The 27,855-nt window shown below is 35.9% G+C and overlaps 1 protein-coding gene across 1 annotated transcript in view; it reads left to right on the top strand.

The window, feature by feature from the left end:
- EDTP (Egg-derived tyrosine phosphatase) overlaps positions 1-27,855 on the top strand; it is a 198,408-nt gene that overhangs the window by 106,591 nt on the left and 63,962 nt on the right. Inside the window, exons 9-11 of the mRNA XM_090390242.1 lie at positions 6,821-6,891; positions 9,393-9,470; positions 25,214-25,277. Of these exons, the coding sequence (XP_090246368.1) occupies positions 6,821-6,891; positions 9,393-9,470; positions 25,214-25,277 (213 nt within the window). The remainder of the gene's footprint in view (positions 1-6,820; positions 6,892-9,392; positions 9,471-25,213; positions 25,278-27,855) is intronic.

Here is a 27,855-nt window from a genome sequence, read left to right as displayed (position 1 = left end):
GCCATCTACCATCACCCTCAGTGAGCAATCAGAGAGAAAACTGGATAACCAATTACAAAAAACAGTTGGCAAACCATAAGATGGAAGCTTGTTTAGGAGACCTTTATGCCAAACGTGATTGAAAGCCTTTGAGATGTCAAGAGCAACTGTTTGTTTCACCAAACTTTTCCATTGAATTAGTCCATAAATGGGTAACATAAGCCAGAATATCACCAGTGGATCGACACTGATGGAATCCATACTGGCTATCATTGATCAGACAGAAGGTTTCTGGGTAGTTTAAGAGTTGGCAGTTAATTGATTTCTCCATTACTTTAAAAAGAGTAGAAGTAATTGCAATGGGATGATAATTTGATGGGAGGGATTTGTCACTCTTTTTAGGAACTGGCTGGATATGAGCAAATTTCCAAGCAGAAGGAAAAACACCTTTGGAATAAGAAAGTGAAAAAAGGCAGCAAAGAACAGGAGTAAGTTCAGGAGCACAGGTTTTGAGAACAAGTGGAGAAATACCATCAGGACCTGGAGCTTTCTTAGCATCAAGATTCGTCAAAATCCTTCTGACTTCCTTTTGACGGAAGACCACAGGAGGCATTGAATGGAGTGTGTTGGGAATGGTGGGAGGTGTTTTACCAAGATCATAAATACAGCAGTTGGAAGTAAAAATGGGATGCTAGCAGGTCAGCTTTATCCTTGGCTGAAGTGAAAATAGAACCAACTGGTTTTGACAGAGGTGGGAACAGAGATGGGCAAAAGTTGTGGCAATAGCTTTGGGAAGAGACCAGAATGCTCAGCTACCATTAGGGCAAGAAGTAAGTTTTCTACTCTTAGCTTGTTCAAAATGTAGTTTGGACCAATTAATAACTGCTTTACAATTGTTGCGAGCTTTAGTGTAGGCAGGAAATGAAACTGAAGATTTGGAAACTAGCCAGTTATGATATGCAATGCCACTTGTGCTTTAGGATTAACATAATTGTATGTGTAGCACATATGAAAGGCATTGCTGCATAGCTATTCTAAAAGCTAAATAATGAAAGAAATTCAAGTTCTAAGAAACTTCTCAAACTCTGCACATGACACTTGAAGTTCTGTTGAAGTTATTTTCCATGGGAATTAAGATTTTTATATCTATTTTTACTTAAATTTAAGGTATGTTTTTAAGAATTTTTTTTAATGGAAAAGTAAAATTCATATGATGTATATTTATTTCATTTTGCTGTGAGTGTAACAAAATATTATAATTGATGGAGATTAGAAGAGTGTTTATTAGTAATAATATTTCAATCTGTCATGAGTTTTTTTTTCTGATTTCTCATCTCTTATTATTGTATGTACTCAAACAGTTATTGTTTGAAGATAAGCAGTTTGAAGTATTAAGTTTATTTTTTAATTAGAAATATGGTCATAATGGGGTCAAATGTTTCTTGGTATTTTCTTACCATTTCTTCTGTGGTAGCTGTCTTTGCAATACCATCTCAAAAGATCCACTTCAGTCATGGAAACTTGTTTGTTTGACCTCATTATGTACATTTTTCCAAAAGAAATATGTACATAACGGGGTCAAATAAGCCAATGGAGAAATACTCATAATACTAGCATGGGTTTTGAGTGCTTTATTATGTTCAGCCAACAGAGTTTACCTACATGTCATGCTGCTAAAGATGAAACCTTAGATCAAACATTTTATTCTTCACTCTCAGGTTCTGTTTGTATTATCTTATGATTATTCAATATAGTCAAATTTTTCTTTTTTTTTCCACAACAAGCTTCAAATCTACTCTTAATTAAATATGTATGGTTTTCTTTCATTCTTTTCCTGTAACACCATGTTTATAAAATCCCTTTCACTTTGAAGCAAAGAATGCCAAAAATAAACTGTCAACTTCAACTTTCACATTTTCATAAAAATAGTCAATTGTAGAGGAATGAACAGTTGGTTATCTGGTGGTGGTGTGAAACTAGACAAATATGGCTGTTGCAAAATTATTTTTCCCCATCCAAAAACAGTATTCAAGTATGAGTTTGCCCTATGTGATTGGTGGGAATGTTGATATATTGCTGTAATGCAAATCATTGATTGTTCAAAAGGACAATCTCTTGAATTTCTTGCATTGCAGTACTTAGACACTAGAGTTATTGGCAGAGAACTTCAACAGAGGTGATTTTATTGTACTGTAATAGTTTCAAATAAATGAGGCCCAAATATTCCACTAAACACATAAAGCCTTCTTGTGTTTGCCATTTCTTGGCTCTGATCTAGCAGACTCTCCAGCAGTGATCCATTGTCGGTGGATGCCTAATGTATTGTTAAAGTGCATCCTTTTTCATCTCCAGTATTTGAAAATAGCACTTGAAGTTCAGGAGAAGCAATTAAAAGCAGATATTTAGTGTGAAACTTTCAGTTTTAAAACAAATACAGCAGGTATGCTATGAGCAGCTAAACAACTATGCTGTGAGCAGGTCATTGTTTAACTGAACAGTTTCAACCCAAATATGCTTTACTGGTTGCATTATAGTTGTCACACCTAATCTTCCAGAACCACTGGTAGCCGTTTCCATTCATTTAGACCAGGCCTGGGCAAACTATGGCCCACAGGCTTGTGAGCTTTAATTGTATTTTTGAAAGAAGTTTACTTATTTGATGCCTTTTTGAAAAATAAATTTCTCTATGTAATACATTATAGAATTTGTTGACTTGTAAATTGTTTTATCATCTCTGTATTGTTAAAATTGAGATTGAAATTGTGCGCGAGCCAACGGGTGGTTTTATAACGGTATAATTTGCGATTATAAACTAACCACGCGAAACTACGGTAACAGACAACCGGTGATGACAACGGCTTTCCTGCGGTGGCAGAGTAATAGGGTAGGACTGCTGACCGGTCGCAGTTCCAATCTGTTTTCTCTGACGGTCATCCCCCAGTTAGTTTTTTTGCGTTACCTTCAGTTATCATCTTGGTGACAGTAGTGATAAAAATAATATTTACGCCCTATTAAAAATGAATAAAAAATGAAAATTCAACAAGAGCATAGTGTCTTCAATGAAGAGTGGAACACAAAATATTTTTTTTGCTAACATAAATAACGAGACTATTTGTCTCATCTGCGAGGAGAGTGTCTGTGTTGAAAGAGTACAATATTAAGACATTTCACTACTAAACATTCCAAATATGGTGCCAATTTAACTCCAGAAGCGAGAAAGAAAACTGATGGATTGATTCAAAATTTATCTAGACAACAAAATTTGTTTACGCGGATAACTAAGGAAAAAGAAGCTACTGTAGGGGCCAGTTTTGTTATTTCCCATATAATTGCAACAAGCCTTTTTGCGATGGAGACTATATATTAAAGAATGTATGACTGAAGCTTGTGGAATTATGTCCTGACATTAAACACAAATTTGAGAATATAAGTTTATCTCACCGAACCATAGTAAGAAGAATTGAATGTATCGATACAAATTTGAATGAGCAATTATTATCAGTATTAGAATCCATAACATGGTACTCGATAGCTCTCGACAAAAGTAATGACCAAAAGAATACTGCAGCGCAGTTATTAATTTTCATACGTGGATGTACCTCTAATTTTGAAATTATTGAAGAGCTTCTTTCAATGGAATCTCTTAAAGACCAAACAATGGGAGCTGATATATTTGAAAAATTCTTAACAAGATTGTAATAATTTACAGTGGAACAAAATGGTAAGCGTAACAACTGACGAGCACCAAGTTTGACAGATAAAAATGTTGGAGCGTTAAAGAAAATTCAGGATAAAATTTGTGAAAATTATTATAATTTAATTACAATTCATTGTATTATACATCAAGTATTATGTAAATATTTGTTAAAATTTGGACCTGTCACATTTTGAATTATTCAAAAGTATCTGGGATGCTATGATATATAGTGACAGCAAGCATACTTATGTGGTGAATGACTTTGTCCCCTTCAAATTAGTGTTGAGGCAACACATTTAACCCCACAATTTTTCCACTCTGATGCTTTTGCAGTTGATGATAGTTGCGCCATTGTATTGTTTGTACATCATCAAAATTATCTCCTTTCAAGTGTTCAGCCCGGGAGACAAGAGTCACATGGAGCCATATCTGTTGAATGTAGGGGATGCTGGACGTGAGAAACTTCTGTATAAGTAATGTTAAATGAGACTGCATGTTATCATGGTGAAGGTTTAGAGTTGTACTTTTCTGTCCTTTTTCTTTGAATTGCATCCAAAAGAGGTACAAGTTTCTTTAGCATTTTTTGAAATGGTTAATCTTTGGTCATTTTGTACAAACATTTGCACCTGAACCCCAGTTTCCTCATTTGTTAAAGTTGTAGGCTGTCCAGAGTAGGTCATTTTTGATAACACCCTGCTAATTTTTGAAATGACAGTGCTGGGCAAAAACATGTGTATGGTTTGATGCTATTTACTTTTTTTAAGTAGATTTAATGTTTCACTTGGCTTTTCTTATTTTAAATCAAACTTTTACACACACATACATGCTGTTAGTGCAAATCAGTATTTAATATGATCGAGGGGGCCTGAAACACAGAATTCATTAATTTTCTTCAAGATATTGAATTGGAGTACACAGATATTCCTTATAGCCAAATTCAATGGCTTAGCTTCGGGAAAGTTCTTCATCGCGTATGGGACCTTAAAGATGACATCTTTCTATTTTTAAAACTGAAAAATATTATGGACTTTCCCAAATTAACTGATAATAACTGGATTTGTGATTTTGATTTTATATGCCCATGATATGGTAAAAAGTTTGAATGGATTTTAATTAAAACTCCAGTTGTTACTTCGACATTTATTGATTAACAAGGTAGAGCACTTTCCAGCCATGAAGTTGCTGAAGATTCCAGAAAATAAATTTGAAAAATGTTGTGAAATTATCAACGCTTTGAATGACTACTTTTCACCAAGATTTGGCGACTTCTGAAAAATTGAGACAAATTGTGCAATAGTGCACAACCCATTTTCAATAGAAATTGATAGTGCACAGAGTTGAACTACAGCTTCAGATTATAGATCTGCAGTGTGATACCGATTTAAGAGAATTGCACCGTTGTGAGAAACTCTGTAAATTTTACAATACTCTTAATTTGGACAAATTCTATGAACTTAAAAGATTTTGCCGGAAAAATGTTAGTTATTTTTCGATCAACCTACATATGTGAACAAACATTTTCCATCATGAATCTAAATAAAAATTCTTTATGATCAAGCATCACCGATGAACATTTATACGCAGTTTTAAGAATATCAACTACAAAATTAACACCCAAAATTAAAAAAAAATGTTAAAAGATGTAAAACAGTTCCATTCATCTCATTAAATTCTTGGTTGTTAGAGAATAATTTTTTAATATTATATTTCTTCTTCATGATAACAAATAATATACAGGGTGATTCACTACCAGTGCGACAAACTTGCAGGAGGTGTAGTGGGCACAAAGACGAATTGGAATCACATAGCATTGCAGGGTCCGAAATGCCTTCCTCATGCGATAGAGGACGTTGAACAGGAGGTCGCGTGAACAGCGATCCCGCTGGAAGTCAACATTTGCGAACCGGTTCCCAAGGTAGCAGGATGGACGAGTATTCAAACGTTGAACTGGCCGATGTGCACCTCGCATATGGAGCTGCGGACTGTAACGGGTGCGTCGCTCTGCGCTTGTACCAGGAACATTTCCCACACAGGCGCGCTCCTCATCATACGATTTTTCACACATGCGCACAGAAGGTTACGTGAGACTGGTTGTTTCATGAGAGGTACCATGAATCGAGAGCGAATGACGAGGATGCCAGACAATGACAAGATTGTCCTACGCCTTGCAGAAGGCAATCCAAGTAAGTACTCGAGCGATAGGCCAACGATTGGGTATTTCCCAATCCACTGTATGGAGGATACTGTCAACAAACCAAATGAGTTCATACCATCTGCAACGCGTCCAGTCATTGGAGCCTGCGGATTATCCACTCCGGAGGACTTTTGCTACTTGGTTTCTTCAACAGAAACGGTTCGCAAATGCTGACTTCCAGCGGGATTGCTGTTCACGTGACCTCCCGTTCAACATTCTCTACCGCATGACGAAGGCATTTCTGGACCCTGCAATGCTATGTGATTCAGATTCGTCTTTGTGCCCCCTACACCTCCTGCAAGTTTGTCGCACTGGTAGTGAATCACCCTGTATATCTAAAAATAGTATTTTACCTGCAGCCCGCCTTCTTTTTGAATTCCTGTTGTGGCCCTTCAGCCCAAAAGTTTGCCCAGGCCTGATTCAGACCTATCTCACTGTACATGTGGCGCACTATGGCCATAGTTGCCGATGCGCCCAATAAATTCCGAAACAAACAAACAACACTGTACATGTATTGGACGTTTTTATATTCTCTGTAGTTGCATTATTCCCTTTCTTAAATTCATAACATAAGTCTAACATGTGCCTCTGACACCCTTACCCATCTTGTGTTTAATGATTAAGTTTGGAGCACTGATATCCCCTTAAAATCTACATTTAAGCTGATGACTAACATATACAAAATGTAGTGTAGACATTCTGTGATGTAGAAGCAGTTTTGATAATGAAGATATGTCAGAATATTTTACTTATGAAAACACTTTTCATCTGTTCTCATATTTACTTTACATTAAAACTTGCCTTATCAAATCTTTGAAAAGTACTCCATTCTTTAAAAATAATCATTTTCATATAATTGTGTTAATAAAATGTTTGAAAATTCTACTTAACTATTTCCCAAAAAAAACAAATAAATAAAAAATTATTATTATTTTTATTTTTTTTTGTAGGATGTGAATTCTTTAGAGACTACAGGGATAATAATTACAATGCAGAAAATCTAATATTTGATTGGAATCAGGTATGGTATCTTTTAATGTTTGAGAGAAAGAAAATGAAGTCTATTCAAAAGTATCTGAGATGCTATGATATATAGTGACAAGCATACTTATGTAGTGAATGACTTTGTCCCCTTCAAATTAGTGTTGTGAGGCAACACATTTAACCCCACAATTTTTCCACTCTGATGCTTTTGCAATTGATGATAGTTGAGCCATTGTATTGTTTGTACATCATCAAAATTATCTCCTTTCAAGTGTTCAGCCTGGGAGACAAGAGTCACATGGAGCCATATCTGTTGAATGTAGGGGATGCTGGACATGAGAAAATTCTGTATAAGTAATGTTGAATGAGACTGCATGTTATCATGGTGAAGTTTTAGAGTTGTACTTTTCTGTCCTTTTTCTTTGAATTGCATCCAAAAGAGGTACAAGTTTCTTTAGCATTTTTTGAAATGGTTAATCTTTGGTCATTTTGTACAAACATTTGCACCTGAACCCAAGTTTCCTCATTTGTTAAAGTTGTAGGCTGTCCAGAGTAGGTCATTTTTGATAACACCCTGCTAATTTTTGAAATGACACTGCCGGGCAAAAACGTGTATGGTTTGATGCTATCTACTTTTTTTAAGTAGATTTAATGTTTCACTTGGCTTTTCTTATTTTAAATCAAACTTTTACACACACACATACATGCTGTTAGTGCAAATCAGTATTTTGGAATATTGCTGAGGAAAACTCAGTAATATTCCAAAATACTGATTTGCTCTAAAAAGGTGTGAAAACTGAGCTTTGTTATTGGCTGGCAATAACACTGCCATAAGCAAGTGAACAGCTTACTTCATGGAGGTAAGGATGAGACTTGTCTAAACATACTATGCTTTGTTGCAATGTGCTATGTTTTGACCTTGAACAGAGTATAATCCAGATAATTTTTGAACAGACCTCATACAGAAATTATAGACCAAACATTGAATTAATTTAATTTGCTGTTGTTTTATTTAAGCACTATCTATTGATAGCAATTGTAATACTAATACACTGCTGTATGTAGCAAAAAAAAAAAAAAATTAAAAACAACTTAATATTTTGTACAAAAACATTTAAGTATCATATTGTGATGCAAATCTCCATGATTTGCCTCAGCTGTACACTACAGATTTTGCTGCAATTAGGGAGATTTTATTGTTCAAACTTTGTGTTGATTAATTCTAGGCTTGAGACACTCTCCCATAAGCATTTGTTTCAGGTTTCCCTGCTGATGTCATTGAAGATACTTTGAGGGTTCAGAAAACTGCTAGTTGTGGGTGGGAGAACTTATATGTGCATTTCTTTAAGGGTACTGATCTAGGTTGCATTTGCACTTTTTGTGGGTTCATTCTGAGTGGCTTACAGAGTCCAGCAGAGAACAGTGGCCACAAAAGTTGTTGGATGATCATTTGTTTAGTTATATGAAAGTATATCAGATAACCAATCTCTGGCTATCACTAGTATAATATTATACTAATTGCTCAAATGGTGTGTCAGGAAAGAAGAGAATACAAAGCTAAAGTTCTTTTTATAGTAATTTTGTCTTGTAAGTGAACTGAATAAATTTCACATGCTTGTTAAATCTACAGATGCATGATTTAACATGCGCACAGAGTTCCAAAATGAAATTCGTCCCCTATTATTATAGCGGAAGAGTTTCATTTTGGAACTCTGTTAGGAAGTATAGGCAGGAGATGGGTGGGAGGGGAGAAGATTAGCTTTTGATTAAAAGTGTTTTTTTTTTTTTTTTTTTTTTATTGTGATAGGAAGATCGTACCTAATTCAGAAAGTTTCGGGAGTGTATCAAGTCTGGTGTTAATAGCGGCAAAGGAAAATTGAGTGGGGATGTGCAAAAGACTAGGATAGCAATAAAAAGCTAAGTCTGCACCTTGAATGGGCAAATGTTTGGATGTCTTATGGGAAATTAATTTGCCTCATTGATTGGAATTTGAATTGGTGACCCAAACTGTGGGGAAAAAAACAATAGTTAAATCAATTATAATTATCTCTATTAACATATTAAGGCAAGGGAGAGTAGATGTAACTGTTTGCACTTGCTCAACTGATATCAGTGGTTGCGTGGGATCTTTTCCAAATCGATTTTTCGAGGTGAATGTGTAGAATACAGTTCAGAATACTATTTTGAATTTCTATGTACACTGACATGGCCTAATTTTTGTCTTTAATTTGATTTTTATATAGTCATTGCCAAATTTACTTTTCAAAATAAATTACTGGGAGAAAGAAGAATTTACTTATGTAAATGTAGTTCTCATTTCTTGATGAGAAAATGTACCAGACATCATATAACAGATGGCATGCCATCTAAGACAAAAAATACTGATTTTTGTCATACAATTAAATGCCATACAACCTGGTGGCTGTTCTTAGAAAAATATTTCTAGTGTATAGAAATACAGTACTACTTGATGTAGTCTTATTAGACAAGCAAATAATATGTACACTTAACTGTTTATTTTCTGACCTTTCATTTCAGGGTTTTGTTGATGCACAGCTGGGATTACCTAGTGATTCTTTTTGTTCAGAATTGGATATTGATTGGAGTAACTACAAGGTTGGTGTTTCTAGGTTTTAATTCTTTCTGACCTAGGATGTATAACATAAGAGGGTCACTCAAACTTTTATCCCACAGTTTTTTCCTCAGCAAAACTTTAAAATAAAAAGTGACTTGTAATAATCTTTCCTTTCCTATAGAATTTCAAATTGTTTCAACAGGTAGTGCTTAAAATGGAGCATATATATCATAATAGGCTCCATTTCAAAATAGTTCTTGAAATGGAGCTTATTACAGAGGTATGTCATAAGAAGAGCTGCAGTTTTTTCAATGGCAGAAAAAAACTGCATGATTGCACCACAGACCATTTGAAAAGTCGGTCTGTTGGAATGACTTTCAGTAATAGTACAGTTAGATGCTGGGTCAGGTGTGAGAGTGCCCTCTCTGGAATTTTCTGATTCAAGTCTTGACTTAATGCACAAGACTTGCAGCTCAGTTTCTCCCATCATGCATAGGCAAAATTGCAGACTATAACATTCTTACCTAACTTGCAGTATTCCCCCCCCCCCACATGGTCCTATATTTATGCAACAAATCATCAAGTGCTTTAATATCATTAGTGCTCACATGAATAATAAAGCTCTATCTCTCTTGAAATCTGACAGTGTTAGTAATATCTTCAATTGTGGTGCCTTGCAGATGTACCTGTATTCTGTTCTACCTACCTATCCTTATTGCAAAACCCATTTCCTTGAAAGTTAAATCTCCAAATAAAACTAAACTTTCTTGAACCAGTGTGCATTTGACTATTTTGTTCTGGGATCCAAATAAGAAGTGCATTACCTGTCTGGTTACTAGTTTTTTGAATCCCTGATAAGTTCCTATTTTTGTCTCTAGGACATCCACCCATTTCTTCAGTGACTCAAATTCATCTGGAAATGCACTAATTTGAGATTGCTACATGCTTACGTTGGAACAAAGGAAACTCAATCATGAGTTGAGCTTGTATTATTTGCTGAATCAGCCATGGAATACATGCTGCAGGCTATACAAGCAATGAACTTGTGACTAGTATGGTAATTACCTATGGCCATTTCTGTCTGAGTCATGATATCCTTGGATGAAATATTACAAGTGGATTTTGTAGTGTAAGGATTAAAACTAAAATTACAGAATTAAATATTACAAAATATTTACCTACTATTGAACTTCAGAATTTATGCATACAAGATGCTGAAAAGAACTTAGCAGAATTAGCTTAACAAAAGGCAAAAATTCAATTTACAGAAAATAAGTTCAGAAAATTGCCAAAATAAAATTTGATTGCAGAAATTAACTGTACACTTAATTTAAACAAATTAAGGAAAATTATGTATCTGCTAAATGTACCCAAACTTCCATTAATTTTTCTCCCATCAGATTTTAAACCTTGTTGCTTTTTCAGACCTTTTGGTCTGTGAAAATTGATATTCATGGACCAAAGTTGGGGATGACGATAAAGTTTTTTGAGATGAAAAGGTGGTACACAGAAACTGAATATACCTTTTGCCAAAAAAAGGAATGCTACCTGTTTTGTTCAGGTGGCATAAAAGGGGGCGGGACAAAACAACAAACATGGAGATTGTGTAGAAAAATTGTATGTGAGCAAATGCTTAAATCAAACTGGAAAAATTGCTGTTTGAGTGACCCTCATAATAGTATCAGTTATGTCATGCTAATCTTTCTTAGCTTCTCTATCATCTGATTTATTTTTAAATAGTAAATAAAACATGAGTGGCTAAAGGTATAGCATGCTATTTATTAATAGTGATTGGGTTGAGAATTACAAGGGGGGGAAGGAATGAATCTGGTTGTAAGCATTGCAGTGTAATGAAGTTTTTGATAGGGATGTTTTTTGAGTGATTGAATGAGTTTGCTTGAAACTTACTAAATCAACAAATTTCTCAGTTTAAAATAATTATTATAATCATTCTGGTGAAATTATCACTTATCCTGTAATTTAATGCATTATATAGTTGGGGGGGAAGGAATCCAGTTGATTTTCTTGCATATAATAACAAAATTGCTAACTTCTGTTTTTGCCACTATTATTATTATCAGTGTAGTAATGACAAATAATTCAAGGAAGTAAGCTTATACAGTGTTAATAAAAAAAATTACCCACCTCATCTGTCTATCCCCTTTAATTATGTATTATTGTTCCTTAAATTTATTTAAACTACTACTTCCATGACACCAGATGATGGTAATTTCAACAATCATTCTCTGGCTGAAAGCAAAATTTTCACATATCTGCCCAGCAGCCATCTGAAATAAACTTTAAATCTCATCTCATAAACTTGAATTAAAATTCAGTTTAAGTTCATGTTTCATAATTATAGCTGGGTTTGCTTGGCTGTCTCTCTTAATATAATTAAATAGGTGTCATCCACCCCAGTTGCAATTTTTGTTTTAACTTTGACAATTTCTTTTTCACTTTCCTCTCAGACTAAGCATTTAGGGCATAAGCCTCAAGCTATGGGAGAGTCAGGACTATGTATAAATATAGTGCAAGCTATGTATTTCTGATGCGCTTGTGCTATATTTATACATAGTCCTGACTCTCCCATAGCTTGAGGCATTATGCCCTAAATGCATAAGAGTCTAAATACATGATACACCATCAGGTATCTCTCATATTGTGGAGTTCATAACTGTTTGCCGTCATTGCATCACTCGGGTACCTACCTACCCACCCACCAAAGAAGGGCCAAATAGCCCTGAAATGGCACCGGGGGAGCCTGATGATGTTTGGAGTTTCCAAGAATAGGTAACAACGGTCTTCCCCCCACTGGGGAAGTTTTGCCTATTCAAGGAGTTTGAGTGGTATGAGTTGAAGGAGTTACTGTCCCTTTCATTCTTCTACACAGTTTTCTTTTCCTCTTCCACTCCTACTATTACTTTCCCCTCTACCTTTTTTGCTTTTCTAAGTCTAATAGGGACAAGTGGATAGTCGAGTTATCCCACACATATACAAATTAGCCCTGAAACAGTGCCGTCTGGGTGGTGGTATCCATCTGAGAACAAGTAACATTAGTCCTCTCCTTAGGTGAAGTGTTACTTATTTGAAGTAGTGCAATACCATGGCAACTCGTTGTGAAGGTATTTACAATATGAGATATAACTTAAAACGATGCCATTTTACTAATATTCTGATTTATTCAGATATAGCTATGTATTTCTGATGCGCTTGCACTAATTTATACATAGTCCTTTCCTCTCAGTTATGACAAACTCGTATAGCTTCCTGTTAGAGTTTGATATAAACTTCTGGCATCCACTTCCCCAAAGAATTCCTCAATTGTGAATGTAAATGCAAAACACATTGTCAGCAAACTGAGTAGAATCATCAACATTTTAAACTATCAATATGAAGTGGAGCAATGTGATTCATCCCCTTCCTTTTAGTGTTTACATAAGTAAAAAAGTCTTCACTGTTTTACTTTGCATCCTTTGCCAAAGATTTCTCATAGTCTGCCTTGGCTTGCCTAACCTCCATTGTGAATTGATTGCAGATTAGTCTATATCCACCATAGGCTTCTCTATCATCTAATAACTTGTGTCTCATGCATTTTTCTTTTATTCGTTGTTTCATTAGATTATCTGACCTGTTTAGGTCTAAGCCTTGAACAGTATTTCTTAGTTGGTATAGAAAGCACAGTAGCTTTCAAGATTAATTTGTTGAATACTTTACATTTAGAATTTGCTGTTGGTAACATTATCACTTCAGTTCCACTGTATGGAATTTAAAAACTGTCTTAGACCATTGTAGTCTGCTTTTGCAAAAGCAAAACCCCTTCGTTTTTAACCTTCATTGCAGTTACATCATTAAGTAAATTCCACATCAATATACTGGGATCACTACCACCTAGTGGGTCTTTTATTTGAAGATTCTTAATGCATGAAGTATCACTGCTGATAATCACACCAAGAATATTTTTCTCTCTCTAGTAGAGAAAACAGTCATCCAGTAATTCCATAAAAGTCTTTGCTAATGTTTGAGTGACCCATTCACAAGTTTTAGTCAATAACTAGAAATTTAAAATCCCCCATTATAAAACATTTTGATATACTGGTCCATGCTATTTCTCTGTATAGTTAATTGTACTCATCACAGACATTCACTTTGTAAATCCCTGGCAGCCTGCTCTGATGGGAATAAAAATTTATTTATTGTGCCTGTAACACTCTTACTCTCATTGTTTTCTCTGTGCTTATGTTACACCAAACTGATACAACATTGTATTGGCCACCCATGTCAACTGGATGTACTGACTTAGATTTTTTTTTTATGCTTCTTAATTAAGAGCATAATCTCTTCTTTCGTGTCTGTCCTTTCTGTATACCTTATATTATAAGATGAAGTTACATCATTGGCCTAGTCTTGGCATGTTTGTGACCATGCTGGTGACAGGGCATGGGCTTAGAAAAACATTGGTAGAGCTTGGAGTAGTCTAATGAATTATGTAGATGTGGGTACACTGAGGATATGGAGCACATTATGAAATATTTTCCAAGGTATGATGATATAAGAGAATTTTTGTAGGAAGGTTTGGCACAGACTTGTATAATGGCCATGAGCTTTTTCAAAGTACAGATAAATATTGCCTTCCTGGACTTTGCAAGTGCCGATCACTTGAGAAGGAAGAGAGGTTAAGTATTAAATTCATGATGATTTAGAGATTCAGCTGCTTTAAGTTAAGTTTTAAAAAAAAAAGTGTTAAAGTTTAGATAAGGCTTCACGTAGCTGAGTGGTCCGGAGAAAGAGTGCAGTAGCACATGCTCTTTGAGTGGACTGGGGTTCAAGCCCGTGACTGCTGAATGCCATTAACATTTGTATTGTGATTGACTTATTGTAAACTCTGCTGACCTGGTGGTCTTGCCAGAGTATAAACAAAAATGTAATAGACATCCAACTTCACGGGGCAGGGTCGGTAATGTGCCCTCCTACATCTGACTTTTTAGATAGGAGGGTGTGGCTAAGAATAGAAAAGTAATATTATCTACTACAAGAGCAATAAAGTGTGGATGAGCTTTGTGCTCTTGCAGCACAGTACTAGTGTGCTTGTATATAATGAAAAATGTATATGTTGTGCTCTCCATATTCAAATCTGCATCCCTTATATCTGAGTGATACCATGTCTTGAGGGTTTGTCTCTGTTCTTGAGGCTGTCACAGACATTCTCTCGGCTATGTCAAGCTGTGCTTGTTATCTGAGAATTTAAAATACTGATAGAATTGTATTTGGGTGAAACAAGTCAAGTTGACCTAATTTTGCAAAAGTCCAGTTGGTCTGTGACAGCCAAATCCTCTGCTTGCATCTTCGTGCTGATGGCAAGACTGTTAGTAACCCTGGGTATAACCCCATGCACAAATCCTGAAATTCAGTATATAGCACACTGGAGTCAACCACTCAGTGCAAACCAACACCAGCATGGGTTGAGGTGTGGCAGACACCTCATGGAGCAACATTGTTCCTCTGTTACCAGGGAATACTAGGTGGTAGATGACTCATCAACTGGTGCAATATTGCCACTTTGTTTATTGTAGGTTGGAAGTGCCCATATTTAGTCTCTAGAGCAAAGCCCTGGCAACTCCCCCCCCCACATCTCTTCCATCATGCAATATGATTGTCTTTTGAATTTATAATGGACATCCTAGCAAGATCCAATCTTCCTTATACTTTGAGGGTTCAGCCTAAAACTGTGTTTACTGGCTAGCTGCTCAATAGTCCATGGGACCAAACTTATTGGTAACGTTCCAGGAGGCTTCTGGATCACAGTTTATAATCTTGCTGCCTCTATTCTGCCAGATAGTGACTGGAGGGAGTCAGAGTAGTGTGTATGCAGGCTCTTTGTTGAGGCCACTTTATGTCAAGGAGCTGGGTACATTCTTATCACGTGCATACTATATCTGAGAATTTTATTACTTCATACAGATGCCCCTCACTTATTCTCGCTACTGAACACATGAATTGTCAAACTACTAGAACAAATTTATCTGTGAAAAGATCTAAACTTCTCAAACCTTTCCTCATTCATCTCACAAATATGTGGTCTCGGTTCCAATCTCAATGACGTCCATTTCCACTTAGTCTGCCAAAACCCATGTACTTTTTCTGACAGAATCCCAGTTATTGGATAAATTCCACCACTTCTCATCTCAGTTATCAGAATTTTTTGCCTATCAGAGACTTGTTAATTTGGAATCTCCTCTTTTCCTCTGGCTTAAAATCTGTCAAATTCATCTGTCTCTATTGTTTTCCCACCTCTGCTAATCACTTGGAACGCTTTGATTTCCTCTGTTTGAAACTTTACTTTCTTCAGGCCAACTTTCCTAACAGTGAGGTAATTTTCCTTAGGCGATTTTAATATTCAGAACTTCTGCTGGCTTCAGTTTTTTTTTTTTTTTTTTTTTTTTAGTTACGCAGATCCAGCTGGTCAAAATACTAGTAGCTTTTACAGCTACTAATGAACTCGCACAGATTGTTCATTTACCTACCAGAATACCAGATAGTCTTAACCACACAGCCAACACGCTTGTTCTCACAAACAACCCTTCTAAGTATGTGGTTGAGGTGAGTGGTCCTCTAGGCACCTCAGATCACAACTTGGTGATGGGTGCTTCTCCAATGGAGCCTTTCTCTCATGGGCATTCCCAACCTCTTGTTTGTCATTACAAGAATGAAAAATGGAATGATAGATTTCTTTTCTTTAGTCAGATTACTATTTCAAATCTGATGTCAGTGTTTGCTCAGATTCTGTCAGTGAAATTCTTGTAGGGATGGAATCTTTTATTCCACACTCCACCATAAAATCTTGTCCTTTATCTAAACCTTGGTTTTCCAATAAATGTGCTAAGGCTGTTCAAAAGAAGAATGTTGCATATCATAATTGGTGTTTCCGAATCTCCGGTTTTTTCTGCCTACATCAAGGCTTGCAACAATTGTAAGCAGTTATTAATCAGTCCAAACTAATTTCCAAGAGGCTATAAGTAGAAAACTTGCTTCTTGTCCAAATTTTAGCCTAACATTCTGGTCTCTTGCCAAAGCTATTGGCTGCAACTTTTGTCCATCTCTCTTCCCACCTGTGTCAAAACCAGATAGTTCCCTTGTCACTTCAGCCAGAGATAAAGCTGATCTGCTAGCATCCTACTTTTCTTCCAATTTGTGTATTGATGATTTTGGTAAACCACCTCCTACCGTTCCCAGTACACTGCATTCAATGCATCCTGTAGTTTCTTGTCAAGAGGATGTCCTGAACAATTTCCTGGCCTTCAAGATTTTGAACAATCTTGATGCTAAGAAGGTTTCAGGTCCTGATGTTATTTGTCCATTTTTATCTCAAAATCTATGCTCCTGAACTTACTGCTTTCTGTGTGTCGCCTTTTTTCACTTTCTTATTCCAAAGGTGTTTTTCCTTCTGTTTGGAAATTTGCTCTTATCCAGCCAGTTCCTAAAAAGGGTGACAAATCCCTCTAATTCAGTTATAATCCCATTGCACTTCCATTTTTCTAAAGTAATGGAGAATTCAATTAACCACCAACTCAAACAATCTAGCAACCTTCCATTTGATTAGTAATTGTGAGTATAGATTCTATCATTGGTAACTCTCTAGGAGGCTTCTGGATCAGCTAGTGTATAATCTTGCTACCTCTACTCTGCCAGATAGTGACTGGAGGGAGTCAGAGTAGTGTGTATGCGGGGAGCCTTGTCGAGGCCACATTATGTCAAGGATCTGGGTATATTCTTACCACGTGTATGCCATATCCAAAAATTTCATTACTTCATACAGCATGTCCCACCCACTTTTTCTTACTATTGAATGCACCATGAATTGTCAAACTAATAGAGCAAGCTTATCTGCGAAAAGATCTAAACCTCCCAAGCATTTCCTAATTCATTTCACAAATATACATGGTCTCAATTCTAATCTCAACGATGTCCATTTCCACTTGCAGTCTGCCAACCCCCCATGTACTTTTTACTGACAGAATCTGTTATCGGTTGATTAAACTACTGCCTCATCTCAGATGCCCAAATTATTCTCTGTATGATTCCTTTCACCTCAAAGGTGGTACTTGTGCATATGTCCATTCTGATATTCCCTGTCAGAGACTTGGCAATTTGGAATCTCCTCTCTTTGATCTTCTCTGGCTTAAAATCTCTACCTCATTGTGTCAAATTCATCTGTTGTCTCTACTGTTCTCCCAACTCCACTAATCACTTGGAGCTCTTTGACTTCCTCTCTTTGCAACTTGACTTTCTCCAGTCCAACTTTCCTAACAGTGAGGTAATTTTCCTTGGTGATTTTAATGTTCACAACTCCAGCTGGCTTCGGTTTTCTAGTCACACCGACCCAGCAGATCAAGATGCTGAGGCTTTGCAATTACTAATGACCTAGCACAGATTGCTCATTTACCTACAAGAATACCGGACAATCCTAATCATACAGCCAATACGCTTGATCTTTTTCTCAGAAACAACCCTTCTAAGTACATGGTCGAAGTCAGAGGTCCTTTAGGCACTTCAGATCACAACTTGGTGATTCTCTTCTCCAATGGAAACTTTATCTCGTGGCTATTCCCAACCTCATGTTGTTTGGCATTACAAGAATGCAAAATGGATGACCTTTGAGACTTCTTTTCCTTGGTCGGATTACTGTTTCAAAACTTCTGATGTCAGCGTTTGCTCAGATCATGTCAGTGAAATTATTCTTGCAGGAATGGAATCCTTTATCCCACACTCCACTTTAAAATCTCATCCTTTATCTAAACCTTGGTTTTCCAATAAATGTGCTAAGGCTGTTCAAGAGAATGTTGCATATCGTAATTGGCTTGTTTCTAATTCTTCAGTTTCATTTTCTGCCTACACCAAAGCTCGCAACAATTATAAAGCAGTTATTAATCAGTCCAAACTAGAGTTTGAACAGGCTAAGAGTAGAAAACTTGCTTCTTGCCCTATAATGGTAGCTGAGCATTCTGGTCTCTTGCCAAAGCTATTGGCAACAACTTTTGCCCATCTCTGCTCCCACCTCTGTCCAGACCAGATGGTTCTGTTGTCACTTCAGCCAAGGACCTGCTAGCATCCCATTTTTCTTCCAGCTCATGTATTAATGATCTTGAAAAACACCTCCCACCATTCCCAACATGCTCCATTCAATGCCTCCTTTGGTTTCTGTCAAAAGGATATCAGAAGGATTTTGATGAATCTTGATGCTAAGAAAGCTCCAGGTCCTGATGGTATTTCTCCACTTGTTCTCAAAACCTGTGCTCCTGAACTTACTCCTATTCTTTTCCGCCTTTTTTCACTTTCTTATTCCAAAGGTGTTTTTTCTTCTGCTTGGAAATTTGCTCATATCCACCCAGCTCCTAAAAAGGGTGACAAATCCCTCCCATCCAATTATCGTCCCATTGTAATTACTTCTACTCTTTTTAAAATAATGGAGAAATCAATTAACCGCCAACTCTTAAATCCGTCTGATCAATGATAGCCAGTATGGATTCCGTCAGTGTCGATCCGCTGGTGATATTCTGGCTTATGTTACCCATTTATGGACTAATTCAATGGAAAAGTTTGGTGAAACACAAGCAGTTGCTCTTGACATCTCAAAGGCTTTCAATGATGTTTGGCATAAAGGTCTCCTGAACAAGCTTCCATCTTATGGTTTGCCAACTGTTTTTTGTAATTGGTTATCCAGTTTTCTCTCTGATTGCTCACTGAGGGTGATGGTAGATGGCTCTGTCTAACTTTTCCACTAATGCTGGTGTCCCCCAAGGTCCAGTTCTTTCCCCCACTCTTTTCCTCTTGTATATTAATGACCTTCTTCCATTGACTGGAAATCCTATCCATAGTTTTGCCGATGATAGCACATTTCATTCCACTTTCCATTTTGAGAAACCTTGTCCTTCTCAATCAGCTTCAACTTCTCGAAAATCTGTTACTAATTCCTTAAATACCGATCTTCAGGTAATTCTCCATGGGGAAAAGACAACTTAGTTGATTTCAACCTTTCTAAAACTCAGTCTTGTCTTATATCTTGCAAAAAGGATTCTTCTGCTCCTGTGCTTATCTTTAGTGACACTCTGATTTCTAGGCAAAATGATATCTCTTTTGGAGATTACCCTGACTTCTAATCTCTCTTGGCACAAGCAAATTACAAATATTGCTTCCTCTGCATCTAAAAAACATTTTTCTCTTTCGCTCTCGCCGTTATGTTTCTTCCAAACAGCTGCCCACTCTGTATAAATCGCAAATCCACCCAGCCATGGAATATTGTTCCCACATCTGGGGTGGTGCCCCCAAAACCTCTCTCAGGCTTCTTGATTCCATTCAGAAGAGGGCAGTTAGGTTAATTAATGACTCATCTCTAACAAAGTGTCTCCACTCCATTTCAGACATTTGTTTCTGCTGCATGCCTTTTCTGTAGATACTTCCATGGCACTGTTCTCTTGAATTATCTTCTACAATTCTTACTTCAACCTTAGAGTCAACTTTTCTTCTTCCTCATTTGTTTCGTTCAATTCCTGTTTCCTGGTACAATCTACCCTCATATGTACTGTATTTCTTTGATTCTAAGATGCACTTTTTTTCCCCTATAAACGTCTCTAAAAACAGGGTACGTCTTAGAATTGATGGCATTTTACAATTGCAGTTTTTTTTTCGAATTTTCCCCGCACTTTTCACAGCACACCATACGTTTTGTTTTTATGTGGAAACCCTGCCTCCAAGTTTGACCATTATCGCATTCTCCAATTCAGTTGGAGAATAGTGGCGTGGGTGATTTCACGTGCTTTCGAAATGTGAAGCCACCGTTATTTCATTATAGTGGAGCTCACTCAACGAAAACTTGGAAGTTTTGTTTGCATCTCCGAAAGTACGTAAGAAGTGGAGTTACTGTATTTTGTTAATTTTGATCCCTTATTGCACACTAAAATGTCAAAAAGATTGCACTACAAAGCCGCATTGAAACGAAAAGTTTGTGTATACAAAAGAACATGGAAATAGTTGCGGGTTGACATTAGTGAAGTAAATGTTCGTCGTTGGAGAAATGATTGCAATTCCATATTTTCATGCTAAGCAACAACCAAGTGCTTTACATGGCCTAAGAAAGATTTCCACAAGTCGTTGAAGCTGTGATTCGTTTTGTAATGAGGACACATGCAAAAGGATTACCCATCACTCGACAAGCTATGCAATTGAAAGCCGGAGAAATTGGCAAGTCCCTCGGAATAGAGAAAATAATTTTTAAATTCAGTCGCGGCTGGTGCGTCATAGTGGATTATTGTTATGGCAGCAAACAACTATCTGTCAAAAGATTATTGCAGAATTCCAACAGAAGCTGCTTAACTTTCAGCGACAGGTGATGAAATTTAAGGAAAAAAAGAAACTGAGTTTAGTCAAATTGGAAATGCTGATGAAACACCAGTCTTCTTCGATATGCCTCGAAATTACAGTCAACGCTGAAGGTGCTAAAGAAATCAAGATTATAGGCATGGGCTACGAAAAGCAGCATATCACTGTTATGCTATGCATCACCACTGATGGTCGAAAGTTGTCACAATTTTTAATTTTAAATAGAAAAACGATACTGAAGAATGAAATTTCCTCCAAAGATGTTTTTGTGTGCACAAAAAAAATGGATGTCGGCAGAGTTTATAGAAGACTGGCTAAGCGTTGTGTTGAATAGACGTCCTGGAAGTCTTTGTAACCCACCTAGCATGCTAGTACTTGATGCATTTTGTGGGCATTTGTCCGAATGTGTCAAAAATAAAATCGTGCAAAAACGTGGTGGCATGACTATCCAACTGCAGCCACTTGACATTTTCAGTCAACAAACCATTTAAGGATTACTTGAGAAAGGAATATGAATCCTGGCTGTTGACTGACAACCTTCCGCTGATACCTTCTGGAAAAATTAAGAAAGTGTTGGCATCAAAATTGGCAGAATGGGTATCAACAGCTTGGAAGCTGATCCCAGAAAGAATATAAAGCACTCATTTAAAAAATGCTGCATCACCAACGATCTTGATGGCTCAGAATGGAATTATTATGGAATAATGAAGATAACGACAGTTCAGAAGAATTTGACCCTGAATGTGAAGTAGACTCTGATATTGATTCAGATGCAGATATCGACAACTCAGAAGATTCAGAAGGAAGTGATGAATAACATACCTACTGATAAATACCAGTACTATTGTTGTTAGTAAATTGAATTCTATTATAATAAAAGTATTTGTTAGACTTATTTTAGTGTTTTTATTTTTTGATTCCCTTAGAATCAAAGCTTTTTTTTTTTCTGAAATTAAGGTGCATCTTAGAATTGAAGAAATATGGTATTTCCTAAAAAAATTACAATATACAGAAATTCATGTCTGATGTCAACAAGCATCTTTCTTCTTTTCGACCTTCAACATATGCATGGTACTAAGTAGTATAGATTTTAATTCCTCCTGTGCTTGGGTTTCTCATTAAAAAAAAAAGTCTGATTTCCCCACAATGTTTGCATTTGATGAATTCACCAGCACTTCAAAAAATTTACTGTGCTTCACCATTGTGGTATATGAAAGTATACATGTTCTTATTCTTAGTTACCCTAGCCTAGCTCGTGTATTTCCTTGTTCCACTATGATGCACAGCAGGCCTTCAAATCCCCAATACTTTCCATGTTATGGCTGTTGTTAGCCTATTAGGCTGTGTATCCTTCCATGCTAGCAGTTTTCCAAACAATCTAACTACCTTGATAGCATCAATGAATATTCTTGCACCCTTTCTCTTTTAAGTATATTCTCTCCCTGTGGATGCAGTCTCTCCCGTTAACAAACACCATGTTGTGAAAGAATTCTGCTACATGAGCCATGCACAATCTCTCCAGGGCTGAATTGGTTGAGAAGGCTCCATCCTATTGTGTCTGGGCAGAATTGCATACACTTTCAATTTTAACCCTAACTTGCAAATTTTCTCAACATTGCCCTGTAGTTATTAAGTCCTCATTTCTCCTACTCTTAATGTCTTTTGGTGCCAATGGGTACAACACCACCCTTTGTACCCTTAAAAGATATCTGCTCTACAATGTCATCAACTTTTGTCCCTGGTAGACATACCCTGGTCTTATACACCTGTCCCTTTTGCACAGTATATTTCTTGTTTCCATGACTGTCACTGACAATAGCTACCTCCTGTTGAACTGGTGCATTTTGCCTTGGGGGTTGCTACTGTGTGATGTCTGATGTGCAAGCTCTGGCCTTGAGGTGGGCAGCTGAGAGCTTGATGGGGCCCTCAATTTAATTCCGTTGAGTGCTGCCATCTTGTTCTTAGAGCTCTTATAAACTCCCATCAAAATGCAGAGTTGCACACTGGGACACCTCCCTTTGGAATGTGGTGTTTGAAGGTCAATTTCTGAAGAATGTGTATAATTTGTTCATGGGTTTTGCTATGATTTTCATATCGGTTCAAACACCACATTCCAATCACAGCATACCATGCAAAAATTGCAATGCTGTTTATGTAGGATTTACCATGGGAGTGGCACAGCTTTGAGCAAAACAACACAAAACTTCAGTGTGAGCGGGTCGTTCGAATGCATCGAAACTTTCAATCCACGCAATAAATGAATGACATTCATTCGGCTTTAATGAAACAAAAATTATAAATATTTAACACAACTACCTCAAATTACTTATTGCAGAAACCTTAGAGATGAAACTACATGAAAATTCTATCAATATCCGTAGACCATTCCTATTGTCCGACAATTGGTCACTTATACGCATGCGTGAAGAACAAACACTGCAATATAAGGCAAAAGTTTTGGATTAATTGAGTTGCTCTATTCCTGTGAACGTGACACCCCGAAAAGTTCTAGTCTGACTTAAGGAATGTAGAGAATAATCCCCCCCCCCCATATCCATTAAGCTTTTTAGACCCCTAAATTTTAATTCTAATGTCAAGCTATAGGACTGAAGAGAATAATCGGTCCATATTTATTTATTAAGCTTTTAGACCTTCAAAATTTAATTTTGTCAATCCACGTAATGGTTTCCTTGCTGCCAGAGGTATGGCATTTGAAGACAGAAGTCTTGAGCACTCATTGTTGAGACCGAGGGGTCTGAACACTAAGATTCTGACAGTGGGGAAGATGTCCCACAATTTTTTTTATGTAAAATTGATATCCCCTTCCCAGAGAATTATTAGTGTGTTGGACTAGGTGAGTTGGCTGGAAAAGAAGCTTCCTATATCTAAAATAAAGGTAATCCCTGTTTTCATAATATAATAGAATATAGGAATTATCAAGCACTTAATGGCTCTCTATTATCAGATATGATATTGAGTGTACATTATATATATATTATGATATCAAGTTTACGCTATATGCCTTACACTATACCATTATGCTTTTAAAGTTGTTAATTATAACGTAATGGCTTATGATTTGGTGTTAATAGATAATAAAATTGTCTATTAATGCTAACCTATGTGATTCAAACTTTCAATGTACCTATTAACCACAATTAAATCACTGAACCTTACTACATGCTATAGTAAAAGTTTCAAGATGCGATATATTTGCACAGAATTGAATACAAAAGCTATGTATATTAAGTCGTAAAAATTCTTGTCTTACAAATTCTGCTGAGACAAGATTGTCTTACAAAAGGTGACAATTTTGGCGTGACTTATTAGGGCCCTCCACTATTGTCAAGTTAAATTCCAGAATGGGGGGAGGTGGCAATGAAAAATATTTTGTTAGCATGCAATAAAAAAAAAAAAAACTTTCATATTAATGGCCATCTATTTTAGATACCTTGGTGTGCAAAATTTAAATACTAGTCAAGTTTTCACCTATAGCTTCTCATATGAGTGGCCTGGATATGGAAAAACCATACCAAAGGAACCGACAGGTACAGAAATAAAGGAAACAACACCGACACAATGGAACAAAACAGTATAGAGGGACTTTATTCAAAAATGGCAACATAGCACTGGCTGCTATAATACAGATGCATCACTGCCAAAGATGGAACCAAGGGAAGAGGTGGTCCTCAGTAGGAGATATGGCCGCCCCTAATGTCAATGCAGGCTTTGCACCACCTGTCCATACCTAGAAAAATGTTGTTGATAAGTACTTTCAGTAACATTGTCCATTCTTCTGTCAGTGCCATCTTCAGCTGGTGAACATTTTCTGGTGGGTGTGGACGTGCCGCTAGGCATCTCCCCAGGGCGTCCCAGATATGTTTGATGGGATTTAGATCCGGGAGGAATGGGCAGGCCAATCCATATGAACAATGTCCTCGCTTTCCATAAGCATAGCAACAGCTGCAGTGTGGTGGGATGTGGTGTTATCCATAAACACGAACTCTGGGCCAATGGTACCTCGGAACAGATGCACATGGGAAGGATTACTTCGATACAGGAACGTTCACCAGTTACAGTACCACCTTCCAGTAGCTGGAGTTGTGTATGTCCATCCAAGATAATGCCTCCCCAGACGAGAACACCTCTACCACCATATCAATCCCTTTCATTGATGTTTGAGTGGTGATGGTGTGCCAACCTCTTGCCAGATTAGCTGATGTCCAGAATTGCTGCTGAGACTGAATCAACTTTCATCAGTAAAGTGTACCTTAAGTAAAGATTTTGTGGTTGTAACCTTTAGAAATAGTGTTGGTCCTAAGTTTTGCCCACCACTGTATTATAATTTGCCATCAATATCAATTTTTTTTATTGGTGTTTCTTTAGAATGTAATTTTTTTTTTTTTTTTAGTCATGGGATCTAGTCAAGCTAACGAAAAACTACATGAAGTTGCTTCTGAAATATCTTGTTGAAGGTAAGTTTACTTACTCAGATTATTGAAATAAATTTAGTATTTTCTGTATAAAAAGATTGTTCATTTCTCTTCTCATATTGAGAGACAGGCATAATGTGTTATTGTTCTGCTGTGCTATGCTTGAGTATATAGTTGAACCTCCCAAATCAAGCACAACCTATTTTCTTGCTATATTTATAATAAATCCAGCAGCCTACTTAATGTCCAGAGGTGTTTGACATCCATGGTCCTTGACATAAGATTACAACTCAGTTTTTCCATTCTGTTTCTTCTAATGATCAAATAGCAAAGACTGCAGTCACAGAAGTGGCAGGAACATTACCACAGAGTATCTGATTTTCATCTGTATTATTTCCAACTGGAAATTAAATATTTAGTTCTTGTGTAGGTTAAGTATTTAATTTTTTAAATATATTACCCATGCCTTGAGCAACATCTGAGTAATCCCTCTTTTTTTTAATGAAGAATTACATTTTTAAAGATGTTCTTTTAGTATTTCTGTTGAACATAAGTTCAGCAGAATTTTTTTTATAAAAAAAAAAAACTTAATGTTAGTGTGTTAATGAAATTTAAAAAGAAAAGAAAAAAAGAGATGGGGGAAGACAAAAGGAAAGATGAGACAAGTAAAAGGAGGAAGTACAGATTGTGAAAAAGTAAAAAGCATAATTTAAAAAAAAAAAAAAAAATAATATATATATATATATATATTTTTTTTTTAGTTAATTATAATACCAACTAGATAAATTGGAGAATTTAGCAAAAGTACTAGGGATGAAAACTATACTCATTAGTTCAAAGTGCCAAGTTTAGTTAACCTAAGTTGAACTTTATAGCCTATAAATAAACACATAATAAAATGAAATATTAAAATGATAATATAGATATATGGTTCCATTGAATGGAATGTTAACTAGGGCTAGCTCCACTCAGTATATTCCATCAATAATTAGCTGAGGCTATCTGTTTCTGTTTGCCATTTGTCAGTTTTTCTGTGTTCAAATATACTGAAAAATTTTACTGTGAATATATAATCAAATTGGCTTAATTACTTTAATGTACCTTAAATTTAGCAGAAAACTGGCAGAATAACCGCTAGCCCTATAGATAGCAGTGAAAATTAATAATAGAAGTGAGTAAAATATATATATATATATATATATATATATATATATATATATATTATTCTTTAGTAATATGATAATTTATGTTGTATTTTACTTTTAATATACTTTTATAGTGGTTTTCCTTAAATTATTTCTAGATTTTTCTGTTGTCCCGGTAGCTGTTTTAGCAATGCCCGGGTACGAACAGAGTACATATTATTATTTTATCTTTCTATTGTGGTTTATTGTGTTTATTTTCTTAATTACGGGTGTTTTCTACTCATAGGTATTATGGTTAATACATTACTGGTCTTTAAGCTAGCCTAAACTCGGTTATCTTAAATGCCCAGGGCCTATTCATTTTTTATTTTTCAACTTGTTACGTATTGCTAAAGAAATTGTCATATTAATTATAGATGAAAAACTGTAGCAATACTACTTTATGATAAAATATTAAACATTGTAATACATTTATTGTATTACATCTTTATACATATTTGTATTACATCACATGGTCGTCAATCCCCTACTAGGGGATTGACGACCATCACATGGTCGTTGTGACGATTGGGGACCATGTGATGGTCGTCAATCCCCTAGTAGGGGATTGACGACCATGTGATGTAATACAAATATGTATAAAGATGTAATACAATAAATGTATAAAAATGTTTAATATTTTATCATTTTGTCATAAAGTAGTATTGCTACAGTAATTCATCTATAATTAACATGACAATTTCTTTAGCAATACGTAACAAGTTGAAAAATAAAAAATGAATAGGCCCTGGGCATTTAAGATAACAGAGTTTAGGCTAGCTTAAAGACCAGTAATGTATTAACCATAATACCTATGAGTAGAAAACACCCGTAATTAAGAAAATAAACACAATAAACCACAATAGAAAGATAAAATAATATATATATATGAGTATCAACTATTTATTTATGTAGTGAAAAGCAAGGCTTATGCCTAAAATTAAGGAGAATATGAAGAGGATTAAGTATAGTAAAGACTCAATCTCCCTCAAATTGCTCTAATAGATTTTGAGGTATAAAAAATTAGAGTTAGAAAGCAAAAGCATAGAAACAGCATTTTTATATAGATACTTGGGATTTACCAGGAGCGTAACTGCCCGACCTTCTAGTAAGGATCCTGGTATTATAGTATGTAGTGATATTTGTAATTAGAAGAAATTTTAGAATACCTAATGTATCATAAATCCAATAATGATTAGAAAATTATCTGATATATTAGAAGTCTTTTGAATAAGATATAAAATCAAGTACAATAGAAAATACCTGATATATTAGAATGGGAAATTATAAGAATAAATCCTCATTTACTTAAATAGCAGTTCAGTTAGTTAATCAAAACTAGTTTTCTGTAAAATCAGAAATTAAATAAATAGAAAATAAACTATACATTCTTCAAAGCTAAAAGGCTTTTATATTCCAAGTTTCTGCCCTTATAT

This window comes from Mastigoproctus giganteus, chromosome 2 (genome assembly GCF_048544385.1).
Source record: "Mastigoproctus giganteus isolate SK-2022 chromosome 2, ASM4854438v1, whole genome shotgun sequence".
Classification (NCBI taxonomy): Eukaryota; Metazoa; Arthropoda; class Arachnida; order Uropygi; family Thelyphonidae; genus Mastigoproctus; species Mastigoproctus giganteus.
This window is presented reverse-complemented; position numbering and strand designations above follow the sequence as displayed.